The 20481-nt window shown below is 38.0% G+C and overlaps 2 protein-coding genes across 4 annotated transcripts in view; one reads left to right on the top strand and one right to left on the bottom strand.

The window, feature by feature from the left end:
- The window catches only part of Mrps24 (mitochondrial ribosomal protein S24), a 114368-nt gene that overhangs the window by 11637 nt on the left and 82250 nt on the right, over positions 1 to 20481 (top strand). The gene's annotated exons all lie outside the window — the stretch shown is intronic.
- The window catches only part of Tsp26a (Tetraspanin 26A), a 99836-nt gene that overhangs the window by 1732 nt on the left and 77623 nt on the right, over positions 1 to 20481 (bottom strand). The window contains exons 3-9 of one of the 3 annotated variants that reach the window (XM_070314922.1): positions 13858 to 13931; positions 13422 to 13496; positions 12183 to 12281; positions 8309 to 8437; positions 8146 to 8196; positions 6511 to 6621; positions 1335 to 1451 (exon numbers count right to left, since the gene is read on the bottom strand). In XM_070314922.1, the coding sequence (XP_070171023.1) occupies positions 1335 to 1451; positions 6511 to 6621; positions 8146 to 8196; positions 8309 to 8437; positions 12183 to 12281; positions 13422 to 13496; positions 13858 to 13931 (656 nt within the window). The remainder of the gene's footprint in view (positions 1 to 1334; positions 1452 to 6510; positions 6622 to 8145; positions 8197 to 8308; positions 8438 to 12182; positions 12282 to 13421; positions 13497 to 13857; positions 13932 to 20481) is intronic. The other 2 variants (XM_070314930.1, XM_070314927.1) reach the window with 2 other exon arrangements.

Below are 20481 nucleotides of genomic sequence, written 5' to 3'. Positions count from 1 at the left end.
AAACAAAATTATTATTAGCACTTTCACAGAATATTCGAATATTTTAAACATGTTTCGTTTTGTACATGATTTAATTTTCTAGAATAGAGGGAAGTATGTTCCCCTTGTTACATTGTTACTCGGAAATATTTTATAGAGTATTATTTTAAATTTTGGAATAAAAAGAAAATTGAAATGTTTCAATTATCTATTTTATTTCCGAAATTATGTATTATTTTCATGTTTTTGATAAAAAAAATTAATATAAATAAACATGAGCATCGAATCAAGTCTGTGAAAATGATAAATGAAATATCAATATATGTATAGCTACAAAAATTTGCATATAAAATGTACATGAAAGAACCGATGGATTTTTCAATTGAAAGAAAGCTGCTTAATTTATATTTATTTACTTGCTATTACTTAGTAGTTATATACTTGTGTATTTATTAGCCGTGCTCATATATATAATTGATATACGTTATATATAATACATTCGTAAAATTTTAAATAATTAGATACATATACCATATAATTAAGAGTACATGAATTAGATCATATACATCATATTGAAACGAAATTAATAAAATCTATCGTAATACAACGAACAATATCAACATGCTTGGGTATTTACTCGACACATACACAATAACGAGAATTTTGTGCCGTAAATAAACAGTAATTGAAAATCCTTTAATGAAATTTCAGAAAGCTCAATATACTACGCTGATAAATGCACTTGCATCGCCTAGCTACGTATTACTATGTATCTCGCATCTACTTTACGTCTTCTCGCGTGTAACGCGCTATGAACGAGATAGGTAACAGTCAACGTCGCAAGCGAGATAAAGTCTCACCTTATTTCCCCTAGGGCATGCAACGGCTCTAATAATGCTCTCGTAAACAGGCCGCATCGGCGAATATATCACGAGAAACGTGCTAAAATCTGATTTCAACATTTTGAATCAATGATGACGATCTCCCGAATTTCTGAATCGCAAATTGATAATTAAGCGAGTTGTAAGATTTAAGTTTTTCATTATAAACGGAAAATTATAAAAGGATCTCATTTAACGAATATTCTGCGAAAGAGTGGCAAAGAAATGTGTATTTAAATTTCAAAATTTTTCAAAAATTTTCGACAAACATGAATTTTCATGTTTGACGTCTAACAATGTTTTGCCGAAGTTTTATCATTGTTTAGTCGTATCAAGCGTAAAATGGATTCAGAGTGTTAATTATTCGCGTGGCGAGTCTCGTGGATTTCTTCCATGCTCGTTGAAGATTCACCGATGCGTGTCGAAGGTCGGAGTTTTTATTTATATTTACTAATGCATTTTACTGGCACGTACCTGAGCGAATGCCGTACCAACCACACCGCTGGCAATCGCCAGGAGATTACGCTCCATCCACTCTTCGCCGGCCTGTACGCAACCTTTTTCGTAAATCACTTTGGCAACCTCAAAGTTCTGAAAAAAGAAAGGAGAAACGGCTACTTGTGGCTTACCGTTTTGCTGCCCCCCCGGGTATGTTATTATTATAGTTGGTTAGTCCAGGACAATTCGATGGCGTTAGTTCCGTGAAGGTTTCCGTGGAGAAAGTGAAAGGATAACTTGGCCGTTCTTTATGCAACTCCAATCTTTTTACCGTCGATCGCGTCAATCGGTTGCTATTTTAATGCGCGCGTGTCGCAATCGTTTTACGCAAATTGCGATAATAATTCAGATTTGATATAAGCTAACGATCCGATTTATAACGTAAACGTTCTTTACTTAAGAGCATATTCCATTTTTAGTATTTTGAGATACTATATCTCATCTCTCTCTCTCTCTCTCTCTCTCTCTCTCTCTCTCTCTCTTTTATACGATAAAAGAAGATTTATTTGATATAAATGAATTTTAACACTGATAAGCTATCGCGCGAAAAATTGCGATCGAATTACTGCAAGCGGATGCAAAAGCCGCTTACGGGCCCGAGAGAGGATAAAATCTGTGGGATCGTTAACTCTCGGTCGCATCGCACGAGCGAGAATCTGCGAGAATGTTGAAAAGGTCAGACCGTCCTCGCTTTTACATCCCGCCTGCTCGATCCCGGTCTCCGCTCCGTTAAGCGAAAACTCAATAAGGTACTTGGTCCGGCAGGCATTTCCTCTCCGTTTTCCACGATTCCGTCGCGAGAACTATATCATACGGAGAAAAGTCTTGAGGATCGAGCTTTACGAAGAATGGTTCGTACGTTACGAGAGTGACGCGCTTAAAGAAGTGACTCTCTCAGCCGCGGATATCGAACAATAAATTCTATCGCTTAAATCTCCTAGCGAGTTTCCGGACGATAACTTCAATTTCCGGTCATATAAAGGTAGCAACCTAATTTATTGGAGCTTGGTGGACGAAGGTTGTATCGGAGGGGGCGTAGATCGAGCCGAGATCGTAAAATGATTCCGGAGGAAGGAGGAGAGGAGAGGAGAGGAGGGGAAGAACGGAAGGAAAATTCCAACGGGAGCGAACGAGAGAGGAGGTTCCGTACGTGCTCGAGAAAATATATATGGGTACAGCGGCGGAAAAGGGGGACGAGGGGGAGGGGGAGGGGGAGGGTGGGAAAGGGATCTAAGTAACAAACCTACTCTGTTACGCCGTGCCTCGCGCGTTTACTCTCAAGAAACCGGGGAGTAACTACGCGAGGCTTTCAAGCTGCTACTTCATTTACACCTTACCCCTCTCCGCGACCAAACTTTTCCAACATTGTCCCCTCCGTCCCTCCCCTCCCCCGCCCTCTTCTCCCGTCTTTCGCTGATGCCGCGACGATATTGTACGACTTCCTCATTAGCGGGGCATTAGATGCCCTAATTACATAAGAGTCTTCGCCTCGTTCTTTTCGCCATTTCGAACAACTCCGAGCGGGAATTGCTAATTTATTTTGGCTCGTCGCACGTGTCAAAGTGGTCGATGATGCGCCCGATGACAGTAATGGGAGAGATTGGGAAGATGAAAAGTAGATGACGAGGGTCTGGTGTGTACGAAACGTGACTTTGGTTAAGCGCAAAGTTAATTGAGATTCTCTGACAGGCCGTAAGGTAAACGAGCGACGAAGATTTTTGTGAGTGGCAAGGGAAGATTAATTCGACGATGAAAAAAAACCTCTGAAGAGAGATAGAGATAAAGATAGAGAGAGAAAGAGAAACTCGTGCCCACTCGTTTTTATTCGTTTCCACCCTTCGCTGTGAGTTACTCGCTAAATTTCTCACTCCTTGACGAAGTCCTCCTTGAAGCTCTCTCTCTCTCTTTTTTTTTTTTTTTTTTTTTTGACAGACACGAGGGCGATGGCAGCCTCCCTATTTTAGCGTACTATAATCTGCCGTATTAGCATAGATAACATCGCAATTCTAGCACGGTACAATCACGTGCGCTAGCATAGATAAGCGCGTGATTATAGCGTAGCATAATCCCGGGCTCTAGCGTAGTAATATAATCTCGTGATTTTAGCGTAATATGATTCTGTGCCGACCGGTTCCGCGCGTACGTAATTCTGACGTTATATAATTGCACGCGAGCGACTTTACGGTTGCGATGTACCTTGCGATAATTTTCCCCTCGAATCAATATAAGTTTAAAGTAGGTAAGGTAGCTATCCGTCCGGTTTTTCCCGGATTTGTCCTAGTTTTTCCAGCATCCGGGAACGTCCGGGGGGATTTTTCAAAGTACTCCGGGTTTTTTAAGCGCGTGACGCAAAACGATGTCGCATTTTGAGGCTGTGTATGTTGTACGTACGGTATTGTCCGAGCCTTAGGGCATTGGGATCATTGACAGCAAAAAAAAAATAATGTAGTATTACATTATTACTATTATTAATAATTCTTAATAATAATGACTGTTAATAATATTATTCATTATTAATAATTAAAATAAAAATTATTCTATTTTTATCGCTTTATCAGAAGTCGTAATAATTTCACATAATAAATTATGGGTGTCCGGTTTTCAATTGGAAAAGTCCGGGGTTTTAAACCTTTAAGTCCTACGTGTGTATATTTACATATGGCAGCCCTAGTTTAAGGACATTCTGTCTATCCTAAACTTTTGATCCGTCAATCTATAATCGGCTATGAAATCTTGACAGTTGCGTACAGTTGCGACTTTTCTTTACTAAATTAATTTTTCGCGCCATTGAATCATTCGTTAATTTCGACGCTACATATTAACAAACCAATGGCTAAGTTAATCGTAATAATAAATTTAATTATGAATTTCTCGATAATTTTCAATTAAACGTGTCAATTAATGTAATACAATATTAATGCGCGCCAGTTTACCGGCCGATACGCCAATATGTAATCTTGTTGCGAACTGCATGCGAACATCGTAAAAATAGTAATAAAATTCATCGGTCGCGAAATTGAAGTTTGAATAATTAGCATGGAATTAATATAATTGGTTAATGTAAGAGAAAGAGGAAGACAGACAGAGAGAGAGAGAGAAAGAGAGACAGAGAGGCTCACATTTATGATGCGCAAACTAGTTCTTCGGACATTTGTTATGCCCATTGGGAGAAGGATAGTATAATAGTTCTGGTCGTCAAGATTATGCAGCGAGCTAGCTAATTTACCGTACTGATTATGAGACAGGTAAAAATTCGTATTATTGCATCGCGTGCCAGGTTCGTATAAAGGCTTTTATAGAATAGTTGTTTGGTATACGCGCGCTTATGACTTACGCTCCTATCTTCATTGAAGAGTATAACGTGCCTAATTAGGCGGAAAGTGACGTTTTGAGAAGAAAGGAATGAATGGAGCGTCTATCGCTTGAAATTATGCGATATTTCTGCAACGCTATAAACTATAAACAATAATTCTGGAAAATTCCTAGAATAACTACACGAGAATTATAACATTTGCCTACATATAAAGATATATATAATATAATGTCAGAACGTGTGTCACACATACATTATCGTTCTAACATAGTGTATTATTAATATGAATTATTATAAATTTTTGCCGCAAGTATTTTGACAAATATTTCAGTCGACTGTTTCATATATCCAATTTTTGCAAATCAAATCTACGCAGTGGATATATATATATATACATAGCTTTTTATAGTTATGCGAAATACAAAATTTTATATGTTGGTTTCGTTTCGATGTTGTATCATATTATGTGTTTGTACACGTAACGTTTCTATTTGAAAGCGAGTATATACGTGTAACACTTACCGTATCGATCCTTCCGCAGTCGTTGCGTATCGATATAAAATACATCAACGAGAATAGGACACGTCGTTATGGATATACTTACTTGCAACTTGACCCATATAACGATGAAATACATTTAAATGTATATACCAATAGCGACATCTTTAAATGACAATAAAAAGACGGACATACGTCATAGAATAATACATAAGCAGAAGGAGAGAGATTGCAACAGTATCAAATTTACACAGAATGTTCAAGAATCATTTGAATGTACTTTTCACGATAGATCCTTCAGCCGGTTTGAAATTGGTTTTTTTTTTTTTTTCCAATATAGAGATATCGAGCTGCGAAACTGTATAATAATTGACAGGACATTTGTAATTCTGGGGCATTCTGTGCTCAGAGTTTCGTCACGTCTACATTTAACATACATGCGATCACGTTCGTAAATAGTGGCATCCCTACTAAAGGAACCGAGAAGCTGGGAAATTGCAACTTTCTCAAACTCGACGCGCATATTTAGAGCTAATTGGCGTCGTAGTCGAAACTTGTGCCTCGCGTAAAATATCGCTTAATGGAATTAAAGTTTCAACAGTAAACCGCTTTGCATCGTGATGTAAAAGCGGATCGATTGACGGCAAACTGTAAGCGCGCGCGGTCTGGCATATTCATACGTGTGTACACTTTTAGAAAGGTAAGTAAGGCAACACACGATCGAAGATTTGATGGCGGAAATACGCGCTCTCGCAGATGTCACCGAGTGCAACGAACGATAGTTGATACTTTCCTTTCCGTGACGACGATCGCGACTATCAATCTTCGCGTTCGCAAGCGCTTTATTGTCGGACGCGGTATTTCACTTCCCGCGAAACTTATATACGCGGTTTGTCTGGAAATCCACCTCCCTTCTTACGAGATACTTTATTTCTACGCCGTGGCGCAATTTCGCCGGAATAAAATAGAAACTTTCATTCACGGAAATAGAAATATTACTCGGATTTCTGTTTACGTAGATAACTATATCTAGAAAATGTATTACGGAATTGAAAGAGCAGCATTTTTCTAAATGTGCTTATTCTATTTTGAATTTTTAAAAAAATATATTACATCTTCAAAAATATATCATATCCTTAAGTTTAATATTCGACGAAAGTATTTCATATATAAATATCGGTATTTAAATTTTTGTATTCTAAGCAGAAGAGATATTTCGCCGAATCGATTTCGTCGAGCGATCGATCGATTCGCAGTTTAATAGCTCGGTTAGTCGATCGACGAGCAGAGAAAGTTCGGATTTCCCAACTTGGTGGACGACAGTTTTCAGGGAAAGAATACCTGCAGAACCATAGTGCTGACCACAGTGCCAGCGACGGGTACGAGGTTCAATTCTAGCCACTCCTCGCCCGCTCTTAGGCAACCTCGCTCGAATATACTCCTCTCTCCCGTCTACATTGGCCCGAGGGGGCAAATAAAAATAATTTAAAAAGTCGGCAGACACAGGATCTTCGTTTAATAGCTCAAAGACTCGATATTAGATTGTCGTTGTGCACCGAAAACAAACTTCGTCCCCAACATCAAAGAGGAGAGTGAATATAAAAATGACTCGTTCGTTCCTTCTAATCGCACATAGATCTATTTTTTTATTTTAGAAGCGAGAATCTACAAAGCGCACGACCCCAAGGGAAAGAGGAAACTTAAGAGGGTTTATCGACTGACGCGCGAGCATAATTTAGCGGTTTAAACCACAGGGGGAAAGTAAGAGAAATGTAATAAGGTATTCGTGATGTTTGCTGTTGCGTGAAGTGGTCTAGTGCAAGTGTATGTTGTAACGAGCAAAAGGGGTATTTATGATAGTGTGCATATATAACATTAATTCTTTTCCGCGTAGTAAATTTTTGCGAAATCCAAATCATCCATGGCAGTTTATTTTGTTCGGAATCTATTTTTATTTGTAAAAAATTGGACGAATTATAATATCTATACGTGATTTCGGATTTAACTTTTATTAATTTATATGACACACGCACACACATATACATACATATATATAAATATATGTTTAAAACGAATAACGGCGACGTTTTAATATAATTCGAAAAAAAAAAAACTCTTTATCGTGTTATTTATTTATTCGTGTTTTATCGACTTGTAACGTTTCGCGGCGCATTAACGATCGCCCGACAAAAAATATAATTAAGCAATGGGGGTTTCTCGATGAAAGCGTAATTAGCGATGGCGGGTTTCAAGAGCCATTACATCGGGGATGATATATCTACTCTTAAAAGAAGACGGCGTAGAAGTTCTTATTCCTCCTCCACACTTTCTCTCTTTCCCTGGACTCGAGCATTTTTTCTCTAATTAAGTTCCACGGTTTCTTGACCTGGGTCGTTTTTTTTTACCCGCGCTTGTGTAGACCTTGCGTAATCTTGCGCGCGCGGCCTATGCAGAACTAACTACCCCTGCGAACTACCCTCCCTTAATCTCAAATCTGGACTCGCGCGATAGAACGCAATTCCGAAGACAAATTATTCGGTGCCCCTTCGAGGCATGTTTCCCTTCCCTGGTTTACCGTATCCTTCGCGAAATAACGCAAGTTTCGAATTGGAAACAAAGCGAAACTAGAAACGACCGGTATAATAAGATGTCACTCAGAATGCTAGGATGTAATGTAGGTGTGAAGTTCTGTGATTGTTAACGAAATAAATTAAAATGTTCTATTATAGGATCTCTTACGATAAAAGATTTTTGACAAGATAAACTGAAAAAGTTCAAAAGAATATAAGAAAAAAGAAAACAATCGAACAAAAATGATAGATCTGTAAATTATTGTCGTTGTAATTTTTTCTACATCTCGAATTTTTTCTGCTACTCGTTAGTTTTGCAATATGATGGAAGAAAGCAAAGGTTTTAATATAAAAAAAAAAAAAAAAAAAAAAAATTTATTGATATTAGAGCGATAAAAATACTTACATAACTAGGCTTTCTAACATCATAGCCGCATTGTTTATTTTTGATAATTTCCTGAAACAAACAAGAAAATTACATGACTTTCAACAGTTCGATTAGTATTTGATGGGAAAATATTTTTCAAAGCGGCAGAAAATTGCATATATTAATCAGTGTATAAAGTTACATTAGGTTTTCGCTTGCAACAGCTAAAAGGCACGCCGCACGCTTCCCTCGAGCCGATGTCGCTCGACGAACAATTGAAATAATTGTTGCGATCCCAATCCTTTGGGCCTTCGATGCCGCAACATTGCAACTGAAAAAAGTAAAAAAGACGATAAATTTTATATTATTTAAAAATATATTTTATATTTTTAAAACAATATAGAGATATAGAGATTTTTTTTAATATAAACTTTTAAAATTTTATACTAAACTTTTACATTTTCATTGATCCATTATATCTATACAGGTGCTATAATTTGTTTTTTTATATATAATAGTCGGATAGAAAATTCGCCGTTTTTTTAAACGTTCATACAGACAAGAAAATGTTATCTACATGAGGGCAAAGTTGAAGAATCGTGCTCAAAGCGCATCAAGAGGATATTTTGCATTATTGGCGGAGTTCGCGCAGTGCCTATACGCATTGCCGATATGATCAATCGTGATCGAATTTGCGATGAATACCACGGATGAAAATATGAATTTCAAACGCCGTTATAAATAATTCCGGCTGCGCCGGGAATTGAGGGGCGGTGCAATATTAAATACGCGATTTATATAGAGATCCAGTCGTACGCGGTAAGAAAAGAGGAGAAACGAACCAGCGCGTATCGTCCAGTCGAAGTAATAAGAGTGCAGAAGGAAAAAGGAATCCCGTCGCAGGCAGCCGGGTATTAAGGGAATGACAAAAAGGTCAGAGGACGCTACGTGGATCGGATTTAGTCGATAACGCTCGGTAGTCCAAGTTTCGAGACCTTGATTAAATATCAATATCTTTTTTAGGACGAGAGTGCGAGGCGTCTTATTCTTTCTCGGATATCCGTATATGTCGCCGTTGATCAATCTCTCTACCATTCTTTTCACGCTAATTCCAGCAAACGCCAGATTAAAAAATAGGACACAATATATACACATACACATTGCAAAAAAAATATTACAAATTTATGTGAACAATAAGTATAAAGTTATACAATAAATAATAGAAATCGTTATTATTTATTGTGTAATTTTATACTTATTGTTCATGTAATTTTACATATTTGTTTACAATGTATATATTGTATATCTTTCATAAAGCGCATGTGAAAAATCCTTCTAAAGCGGAAGTTAATTCTGCGCACAAATATGCTCTTGGAAATGGCGTATTTCGTATTAATAGTTATTTTTAAGAGATATTTCGTGTTCAATGATCTTGCCAACATTAATTCGTTTGGGACAATTATTTATGCGATAGGATAAGTAATATGCTGCATTGTCAATTAATATTATTGTTATGCATTCGATGCATTAATTAATTAACCGACGTGCGCGCATGCCCCGCGAGTTTCCCATATAATTAATTAGTCACGAAAATATTCGTAATTCTCGGTACGATAAAGTCGGGCAAATATATTTCTCATTTAATTAGGGGTATAAAAATAAATTATCTAGCGCGAAGTGAGTATTAGGTTCTACGCTGGAGTATTAGAAATAGACAATCGGGAAAATGCTGGGAATATTTGCTAATTAAATTATTAATAATGAGAATATGCGAGAACGCTTTTTTTTTTGTTATTTCGCACGTGCTTTATCCAATTTGATTACAGGCGATTCGTTACCGTAAAATAAGAAATGGCTATCACGCAAAGCCGATATACATCGAGAGAAAGGGAGAAAGAAACAGCTGAGCGTTGAGGATGGAAAAGTAATATCAAGCGGATGCCAACTACGTAATTTAGCTGATTTGTTTTTAGCATCATTTTATTTCAATCATTCATGCGGCAACGTTTCAATTCGTTTCAATCAAATATTCATAATACGAAACACGAATGCGCGGAATATTCATACGAGATGCGAATGCGTCGAGTATTTAGATACGGGATACAAGTTTCCGATTCTAGCTGGATTTAATTATTATGCGCTCGATACGCTGTACAGACGAGATATCAAGGGACATCGACAACGGATCTAAATTCGCGTATCGATTTCTTGTCAGCTAAAATTTTGACATATGCTTAAATTATTATAAAAATAAATACTCACACACAGACACGATAATATAGATACACGAATAATAATCTCTGATTTTAATTCGTTTCGCTCGCGTCACATTATTGAACGATAGTGAAGTTAACTCGGACTCTTTGATCACGACGCTCAAAATAAAATTAAATAATGTTTCGCGAAGCGGGATCCATATGGAAATGTGATATTCCTTGGAAAAATTGATTTCTGTGAGATAAAACTTCTGCTGGACGCGCTACAAGCGCGTATATACATACATGTTTTTCTCGATACGTCATGTATATCGATCGTGTCGGTCGAAGCGATCGAGTGAGCCAATTGATAAATGGGATAGTGACGGTAAATACGCTCCTCGCCACCGCGCGAAGTCGAAGTCTAAGCATTTCATTAACCGCCTATAAATGGTACCGAGCGGATCCCGATGGGGCCAAACAATACAATATACGGCAACTCGGCGGTATCTCGGTTACCTCGGGGTTGATAGAATTGCCGAAATTGCGCGTCGGCATACTCGGGCATCGCTATTGAAATCTTGCGAACCACAATTGGTCGGCCGACCATCGATTAACGATTTCTATGATACTGCGATCCCGATCGCTTCGGAAACGCGACTGTCGTATTTACAAACTAGATGAGATCGTTTCTGAATCTTTTAAAATATCGCTGTCTCTTTTACTGTCTTTATATACGTGCCTTATACACTTGGATATTTGATGTTAAGGGCGGCTAATTCTACAGAATCTATCGAAACTATGATAGGATCCTCGTGAGCGTATTTCTGATAATTAGATTAGATGATAAAGATACGCGCGATACAATACTCTTTTCTCTGGTCAATTTTGCTTTATCCAATTCGTGAAAAACCACCCGCTCTATTAATCATCTATTAATCATTGTGGTAGTAATTCGATATTTGTGGGCTCATCAGCGGTCTCCGAGGCCTACCGCTCGCGTATTTCCGACATTAACTCAATCAATTCACAAATATTTCCATATGTACCCGGGATACGCGATAATTTATGCGCGTACTATGCGACTCGCGATCGATCGATCGATCGGTGGATCCAACGAATATATACATATATAAATATCTAAACGCGCGTAAGCTTATTGCGGTATATTCCGTGACCGAAGTCATTTATCCCCGTCTCCCTCTCGCGGGATCCGTATTTTAGTTAAACTGCGTTTCATCTATCTATCAGTTGAATTAATTCTCGCGATTTCGCCGAATACTTGGCCGAACATAAATCACACCGTCGCGTCCCGTGTTCGCTAAAGTCTGCCGGATGGGGATGAAATTTTCGCCAGTTCCGGTAACGTGTGCGACGCGCGATAGCGGCGTATGCGGTTTACCGTCGACTAGCTTCTACTGATAGGATTACCGAAATTGTGTGGCAGCGTACCCGAGCGGTTCTATTCTTGAAATCTCATAAACCACAATTCGATGACCAGATATCGATTGTCGAATCCCACTATTATATTACGCGCTATTTGGCGGCCGCGGAAGCTGATCTCGGGCAGATTTTCGTGCTGCGGCGAGGACTCGATAAAGTTCGCGCAAACTTGCATATCGGTAACCGTCTGACCGCACGATTTCCCGTGCTACTTATCGTTAGGAATGCGCGCAAACGCCCTCCCCCTTTCCCCCGCTCCACCCTTCAACGCTTTACATATACATATGTTTATTAAAGTCGCCGGTACACGGTTCGAGTTTGGTTATTTGGCGGGATATATGTGAGGGAAACGCGTATGTCGGAATTATATTATCGAATCCATGGAAGAGGAAACGTGGGGTATGTGCCAATGTTATTGAATAATTTTAATCAACTTACCCAGTCTTCTTGGATCCAGTCGATGAGATTCTGCTGATCAGGATCCTCCCGATAGTGGATGATGAACGCTTGGAAGCCCCCCGTAGCTTGTGACTTTATCTGCGCAGTAAATAAAATATCACTCTAATTACAGAAAATCGTCCGCGCTTTATATCCTAACTATATTAATTACGTAATTCCTAGATCTATTTTAAACTAGGACGTCTATCCTAAACTATTTACGTTAATAAGAAATTCATCTCCAACTGTTCGTCCGGCAAAAATAAAATAAAAGAGAAGAGAAATGTCGAAGATATGGAATCGTATAAAAGAAGTTTCGCAATCTCTCTGTGAAGTTTTATTACGATCGATCATTTCTCTGGCTCGGGATATTCCCTCGTCCCGACGATTGACGGCTGTTACAGGTCCTGCAAATGTTCAAGGACGAAACTTAACTTTCCGCTGGTCGTAAAGCAAAACGACGCGCATTAAAACGCTAGCTGCGCGCGATGCGATAGCGCGCCGTTTGTTGGTTGTTCAAATTTTCCGCCGGCGGAAGAAAATTCTCGTCATGTTTAAAGGATACGGTTAATGGAATTAATTAGTAACCCGAGAACTTGCTGCATAATTATACGCAAACTTCGTCGGCGCACGGCCTGGATTCTGTTCTACGTGTTCGTCTTGCCTGCGAGCGCGCGTATGTATTCTCGGCGAACGAGATTGTGAAATACGCACCGACGAATATTGTGCAATACATTCGGCTTATTCGTTTTGATAATTCAACCATGTTTTCCTATAATTACTGAATTAACAAACGCTGTAAATAGAAACGATTACGAACGAACGCGGCAAAATTGTTTCAAGGAACGAGTACTTGTTTTGCGAATGTTTAATTCTATAGAAATCTTTTGAATTTTGGCAAAACTAAATATTCCTCGAAATTTTATTTGCGCGGATAATTAAACGCTTATGATACGTAAGATAAAGAAAAAATGATAATGAATTATAACTGTAATTAATTGAAAAATGATATTATCTATAATATTTTATTTTAATATTGGCTCTTTGGAGAGCCAATATTTCTATAAATATATAAATGTGTGATATACATATACATGTGTATGTAAAAGTTCAAAAAATTAAAAAGTTTAATGTTCAGAATATGTGTTTCACATGTTCTTGCTATTATTAATATTATTATAAACTCTTGATGTAATTCGATTTCAAAGTAAATCAAACAAAGCATGTGAACATATTTACCCAATCTTTAAAGATGAATCCTAAAACACCGGCAGTCATTTCCATTAGCAGTAGTAGCGCCAGAAATATCGCGTACTGCAACAGCAATGCGAAATTAATTATGAAGGAAAATCCTTGAAAAGAAGTTAATTAATAGTCATTATAGTGTCATTTTCTGTTCGTCAAGATCATCTTTTCCACCGCCATACGATCGATCGTTATCTTTCGACGAACTTTCATCTCCAAAGAGAGCTCTTTGATTTTAAATACTTTTAAACGTTACATTTTTCATAGAATCGACTCTTGTTCGATCATCCGGAGAACGGACAAGGCAGCGATAGACCATAGATATCACGTAACGAACCGGAAAAATTCGATCAAACTTTAAAGTTTCAAAAGATATTGAACAATTAAAATAATCCAGCGAGATCTTAATTGAATCCTACAGAGCGCTTACCGCAGCGAGGAGACATGTGTTCTCCCGCAGCGCGCCGACGCATCCCGTGAAACCGATGATAAATGTCACTGTACCTGCAACAGAATAAATAATATCGGGTACTTTGTCACATAGCGCGCGAAATATGTAACGCGAGGAACACACGAACGCATTCATCAATGTATCGTATAATCGTGAATTATGAGCCTAAGTCCCATCGGTGAATTCATTCCCTCATCGACATTCCCGAAAGTGTACGAAAAATCATGAAAATCCAAAGTCGGATACAAAAATATATAATGATGTCTATAGAAAAATGCGATGATAAAATACAATCGAGAGATATCTTTTTTATTTTATCTTATATTTTGTGTTTAATTAATTCTAACATTTTTAATTTTTCTTTCGCGCGATTGTATAGTGTTTATTTCGGCGAAATCGAGAAATTCGCAATGTTCTGGAATTTCATTTGTGTAACTTTGATTTACGTGGCATACGTTGCGTATGTGCTACACGTGGATTTCGTGTAGTTATACAAGTATTATATATTATATTAAAATTTCTCCGCGAGATTCAGTTGAATTTCGTGAAAGTGCGTCGTCAGTTCGTGCGACGGTAATGCGGAATATTTATGAATTATCTGTCACTCGCGGACGAGCGTAATGAGCGCTGGTTCAATCTCGTGTATGCGTTAACAAAAAGTTGGCGAGAACACGAATATTCGAAATTCACCGCTATCGCGATTAATCTGCGCGTATCTAAACGCAGTTTTTTTTTTAAATTTTAAATTTATATTTAATATCGCTGCAACGAAAGCACAAATATTAATTTTTCAATAGTATAAAGTTTCCATCATAAAGATAAATTCGCAAGCGAAAATTTGAAAATTGAATTTTATTTATTTCTGTACAGGGTGTTCCGCCGATAGTAGCCACTCCTTTTTAAACTAAAAGAGATAGACCGTAACAAATATATATTTAATTAAATGGTTCAAACTGAACTCTGTTGTGAACATAGTGGTTGCTTCCAAAAGCTATCTGTGTTAACGAACGCGGAGAAGTATGCATAATTTTTTTATAATAATGTGAATATTTTGATATGAAAAAAGTTGTAACGCTGTTTGAAACGATGTATGATATAATGTAAATATTCTACATATTATACGAGTTTTATCAATTTGAAATATCGCGAACGACATCCACCTTTTCATTTTCGGTCCTTCTGATTGAATATTATGATCAAATGATAACATGGCGTATGTAATCTCTAATGCACGAGTCAAAAATTGCTCATAACACAGAGTAGAAAGTGAAAAGACCTCGCCCGCGATATTTCAAGTCAATAAAACTCGTATAATATGTAAAATATTTATATTATATCACACATTGTCGTATCCGTTTCAAACAGTGCTACAATCTTTATCATATCGAAATATCCATATTATTATATCTCTTTTAATTTAAAAGATAAAAGGGAGTGGCCACTTTTGATGGAATACCCCGTATATTAGATTGAAGAAAATAATAGTTGCTAATACATTCATTAATTTTTTTATGAAGATTTGGCGACGAATCTTAGTCAAATAATAATTTTTCATGCATAGGATTTATGTGGCTCAAACGTATATGAAACAATTTAAAGCAAATTTCATAGTACGTAATATTAATGGAAATGGTCCCGGTGTGTTAAAAATTAATAGCTGCATCGAGGAAACGATTATAAGCCAAACTCGGCGGGCATGCTGTCGGGCTTAATGAATTTTATCTATTATCGAAAGTTATAAGATTTTAGAATGTATTCCGGAAATGGAGGTAACTTTTAATCCGATGGTAAAGTGGGTGCGGTAGCGTAGAACGAAGCTTTCAAGTAACTGAATAATTAGTCCGGAGTTACTTTCGAAACTTTTGTTAAGCCTTGCTGCGAACTAGAAGAAAATGGCAACGACGGAACGCTTTGCGCCGAGACGAAAAACTCGCCGAAGAAAAACGAAGATCGCGAAAGCGTAGAACGTGTATCTACTTGAAAGCGCAGTCAGAAAATTTTTGTACAGGACGCTGAAGCACGCGCGCTATTACAAGATACTCTATTCCTATGTCTCGAGTATACCCGAAAGCACAGAATCTATTTTAATTCACATGAATTTCTTTATTAATAATTAACGCGATATTGTAGTCACGTTGGAACGACCGTCATTTCGCTTACGTCGCATCTCAGCTTGCATTCACGTTAATATCTGGCACATATTCAATGTTTCATAAAAGGGACGATAGTAGGTGTGAGCTAATAGTAGCCGAAAGGGCTTTGCCGTCTCTGCAATATCGCGACGTTGCTTTATGTCATATGCTAATAAAATTGCATGAAAGAGAGACACATCCGTTTGATCTCGTTTCGCGACACGTGAATATAACGGTGGAATGTGGACCGACGATATTCGTTTCGATTTTAGATTTTTCCTGACTAAAAATATTCATAGAGAGAAAGAGAATATTTACCGAATGATCCAAGTTTCTCGTCTACCTTTTTCACCGATGAATTTTGTAAGCAATTTAAAATCGATTTTTCGTGGCAAAATTTTAATTGAACGTCATCTTTCTGCGATTATTTCATATTTAATTTACGCGATACGAATATTTAGTTGAAAGTGTTTGAAATCGTGTGAAATAATATCCGATCAGAATTGGGACACGCACAGGCGAAAATCAAAATGTCGCACTTAATCGTGCGCGCGAGATCGCATTTATTTAAGTACGGAAATTAAACATAATCCAGGTTCCATAATCAGTGCTTCTCTCTCCATGTGAGTCGCGATTTATTCGAAACGTCATACAATTTTAGCGGGCAGCGATACTAATAACTTTAGTCGGATTTTCGAACGGATATTTCCCGCATCCAACGTATCAAGATTTATGAGTGCCCGTCTCATTATTTATTCAATAGGATTTATGAACTTCGAAACATGAATTGAGAAATGGATATTTATATTATCAGAAACTTTTGAAATATAATTTTTAATTTAAGAATAATTTTATATTAAATGTGATAAAAAAAGAGACGTCGCTTTAAATGATTCGTAATATCTGCAATATGACGTCACAATTTCATTCTATGCATTAACGATTCAGATGAAAATGTAAGCTATTTTTAAATGCCATTATAACTTTTAGGTGTAGCGTATCTAAGTCTAAATTGTTATTATCTGGCAATCGTTACACTAAATTAAGCGCAAGCCAGAAGAGGTTACTCGAGAATTACTCGTCAAAGTAAATGGAAGTAATTGGAGCATGGGGTAATCGAAAGTCTAGCGCAGGTCGATAGAGCACGCTACGCAAGTACGAAATAATTAACAAGCGCGTCGCTTTTCTAACAATAAGTATACGAGATATATATAATGAAAGGATGTTGATTATTTTGAAAACGCTGCTTGAACGGCACCTGATGGCGCGCGCGTTTTTCCACATTAAATTTTATATATACAGTTATATCGAGATCATCATTAAAAGGCCATCTGTTGATATTTAACGCTATAGCGAAGATTCATATATCAAATACTACTGCGCTAAACAAACTCTTAATGACTCAAAGTCAAACAACGAGCAAGTTCGCTGTTCACTTTAACTCTACGAATTAAATATTCCTGCAAACTGCATATATTCTCCGCATTGAACTGTAAATAGTTAAACTAATAATACTTAGCTTGCTTTATAGCAGTGGAATGAATAACGAAATTAATCGCGAGTACATTTATGTTGACGGAACAAAAACAATAATTAAAAGGCGGCGAATAAGTTCTCTCTAAGAATGCATAACAGCGGCATCAGATATATCGTTATCGCTCTCCCTTTTTCTCTTTAATATAATATTGTTTGCGTTTAAAATCAAGCGTGAATACCTTTAAATGCTGTCGGAGTAAGTTGAGAAATAACTACTATTACCACTGCTACTATACCATTATCACCGGATCCGATTAGAACGACAACGGAGCGATCACGGTCTGCCTCTTTTCGCTATCCCCTTCGAACTTCGAGGAGATTGTTTCCACGGTCTCGGGACAAACAAATAGATGAACTCCCGCAAATCGGTCCCTCCTTTCGTACCCGAGCGATCTTCCGCGTACAGTCTCGTTGTTCCTTTGGCGTACCGAATCACGTGCAAATTCTATTTGGGCCGCACGACATCCCGCAGAGAACGTCGTACCTCGAATCGGCCGTCTAAGACTAGTTTGGATTCGATCGCCGGCAACATTCCCGGAAGCATTCTCGCCATTACAGCTCGGTGAAACCGCGGCCGGCTAACCACTCCGCGAGTGCGAGCGGCTTTCCGGAGCGCAGAATCTCCCGGAATCCATGTGTACACCCGGTGGTAATCCGACTTACAGCATCGCGCTCTGCGACAGTGGATGTGAAGCTCTCTGGGAACGTATCTCTCTCTCTCTCTCTCTCTCTCTCTCTCTCTCTCTCTCTCTCTCTCTCTCTCTCTCTTTCTCATTTTCTCTTTGGTCGGAAACGTGACGTCCGCAACCTCGATGCAACCCAGAGGACCGGCGAAATAAATCGGACGCAAACCTCGTCCTAATTTTATGTCCGATGCCTCGCTGTCGGCTCGTATCCAATTAAAACTTTGGCATCGTGCTAAAAAGACAGACAGTGAAAGAGAGAGAGAGAGAGAGAGAGAGAAAGAGAAGAAGGATAGGAATGGAATGGGGTGCGCAATCTATACCTATTTGCCAACAAAATATCTGCATTAGTTGACGAAATATTACACTCACGTGGCGGAAATAAAGAGAGAAAGAGAGAGTGAGAGAAAGAGAGAGCGCCTATGATGGTTAATGAAAATGTATCGAGGGTAGCGATGCTTTTTGCACGCCCTTAACCTTTCGCATCCGCTGTAGATTTTAATTAGCGTTCCATTGGTCCCCTAAAATTCTTGCAGATTTCTCTCGGTGTAATATCTATGATTTTTTTCCGAATCAATTTTTGCTCGTTTGGCAAAGATTGAAATTTAATGCGTTTGAGAAGATTCAAAAATTGCCACGACGTTGGAATAATCATCAGCGTTGCAACAGTTTTGTGAAGAAAAATCGATTCGACTTTTCATAAGAAATCTATCCGCTTTGCAACAATCTTTATGCTAATGATCGCGAGCATCATGCGGTCGATTCAATACTGTGAAAATAGGTCGTCACGATCGTGACCACCGACAAAAACGACTTGCTCTTCCCCTCGCGCAAAACGCACCCGTTAACGACCGGTAATGTCGCGTGCACACAGCTTATCTTCCGCCTTCGCGGCGAGGAAATTGTGTCGTTACCTTTTGGGACTCTGATTCATAGGGCCGCGTTTGGTGCCGAGACCGCAGGTATCATTTATACATTACCGTTATACGGCCCCGACATTATTTTTCATCCTGTCATTCCGCCTAATTTCCTCGACGTTTTATGAGGGAGCGATTCGCTCTATCGGGGAGAACCAGCGATCATTTCTTTTGCTATCTCTCTCTTTTTTGTTTCCGCTTGATACACTTGCCGTGTTAATTGAAACAATTTTGTTATATTGTAAACACGTTCCGTAGAGTGTTTTGATAAATGTTTATCTGGTAAATAAAATTTTATTCTCGTTTTTAGAAAGAAAAAAGTTGACGACAATGTAATTGTTTGGGAACGACTGTAAATTATATTAATGCATAAAAATTGTAATTATATTTGCGTAATGCGAAAATTTATTTCTTATATTATAATAAGCGCATAATAACTATGTAATTATCAGAGAACTAATCGTCAGAAAAGATATAATTACTATTTTTTGATAATTTCTAATTATCTCTCGCTTTTCCAGATTATTATATTTTAAACTTGAAATGTGTGGACAAAATAGAGAGATATTTTCCATCGTATTATATGAATTCTCTACTATTAATTTTCCAACATATTAGCGAAGAGAAGCGCTGTATAAAGACTAGCGGGATAAGAGTTTCTCCATTTCTAACATATGGAAGCTGTAGAGTGAATTGCAGAGCACGTGGCCGAATAATAAGACAATCAGAAATCGAATTTCAGAGACTAGACTTTGAAATATCGCGAAGGCTCTAATTGTTTTGCAACGTGAGTCTTGGTCAAATAATTATAAGAAATAGAAATGGTACATAATCTGTTTCTACTCGATGTTACACATCGATCTTAAATCTTTCTTCTCTAAAAGGAAATGATATCTCACAATTTGTGACCTCAACTTTAATGACAGATATTCTGCCGAGTCTACAGAGGAAAGAAGTAAAAATAGGTGGTTCTTCCAACGAGAAAAAGCGCTTCTCTTGAAAGATTTAAACTATCCGGAAAATTCACGACATCTTAATTTCCGGTCTGCGTCGTTTCTCGGATATATATATAGGTACAGTCTCCCGCCGTTATCCAAATTACAAATCCGTGCTATTGTCGGCCGCGCATTACGCGATTTCCGCGCGAGGAAAGGGTGCGAAATTTTGCGGACGAATTAGAACGAATGTCGTTCTCGGGTAGCTTTATAAGATCAGCGAGCGCCCGAGCGGCGTTGATACAGAAATTAAGTTACAATAAAAATAGCGACGGCGCGGTCGTGCGAAATGTTTTCGTCGACGGAAGCGATAGCCACTTCGCAGACAGTTTCGAGGAAA

This window comes from Polyergus mexicanus, unplaced genomic scaffold, assembly GCF_030449975.1.
Source record: "Polyergus mexicanus isolate NDT 795.1 unplaced genomic scaffold, iyPolMexi1.0 SCAF_2, whole genome shotgun sequence".
Classification (NCBI taxonomy): domain Eukaryota; kingdom Metazoa; phylum Arthropoda; class Insecta; order Hymenoptera; family Formicidae; genus Polyergus; species Polyergus mexicanus.
This window is presented reverse-complemented; position numbering and strand designations above follow the sequence as displayed.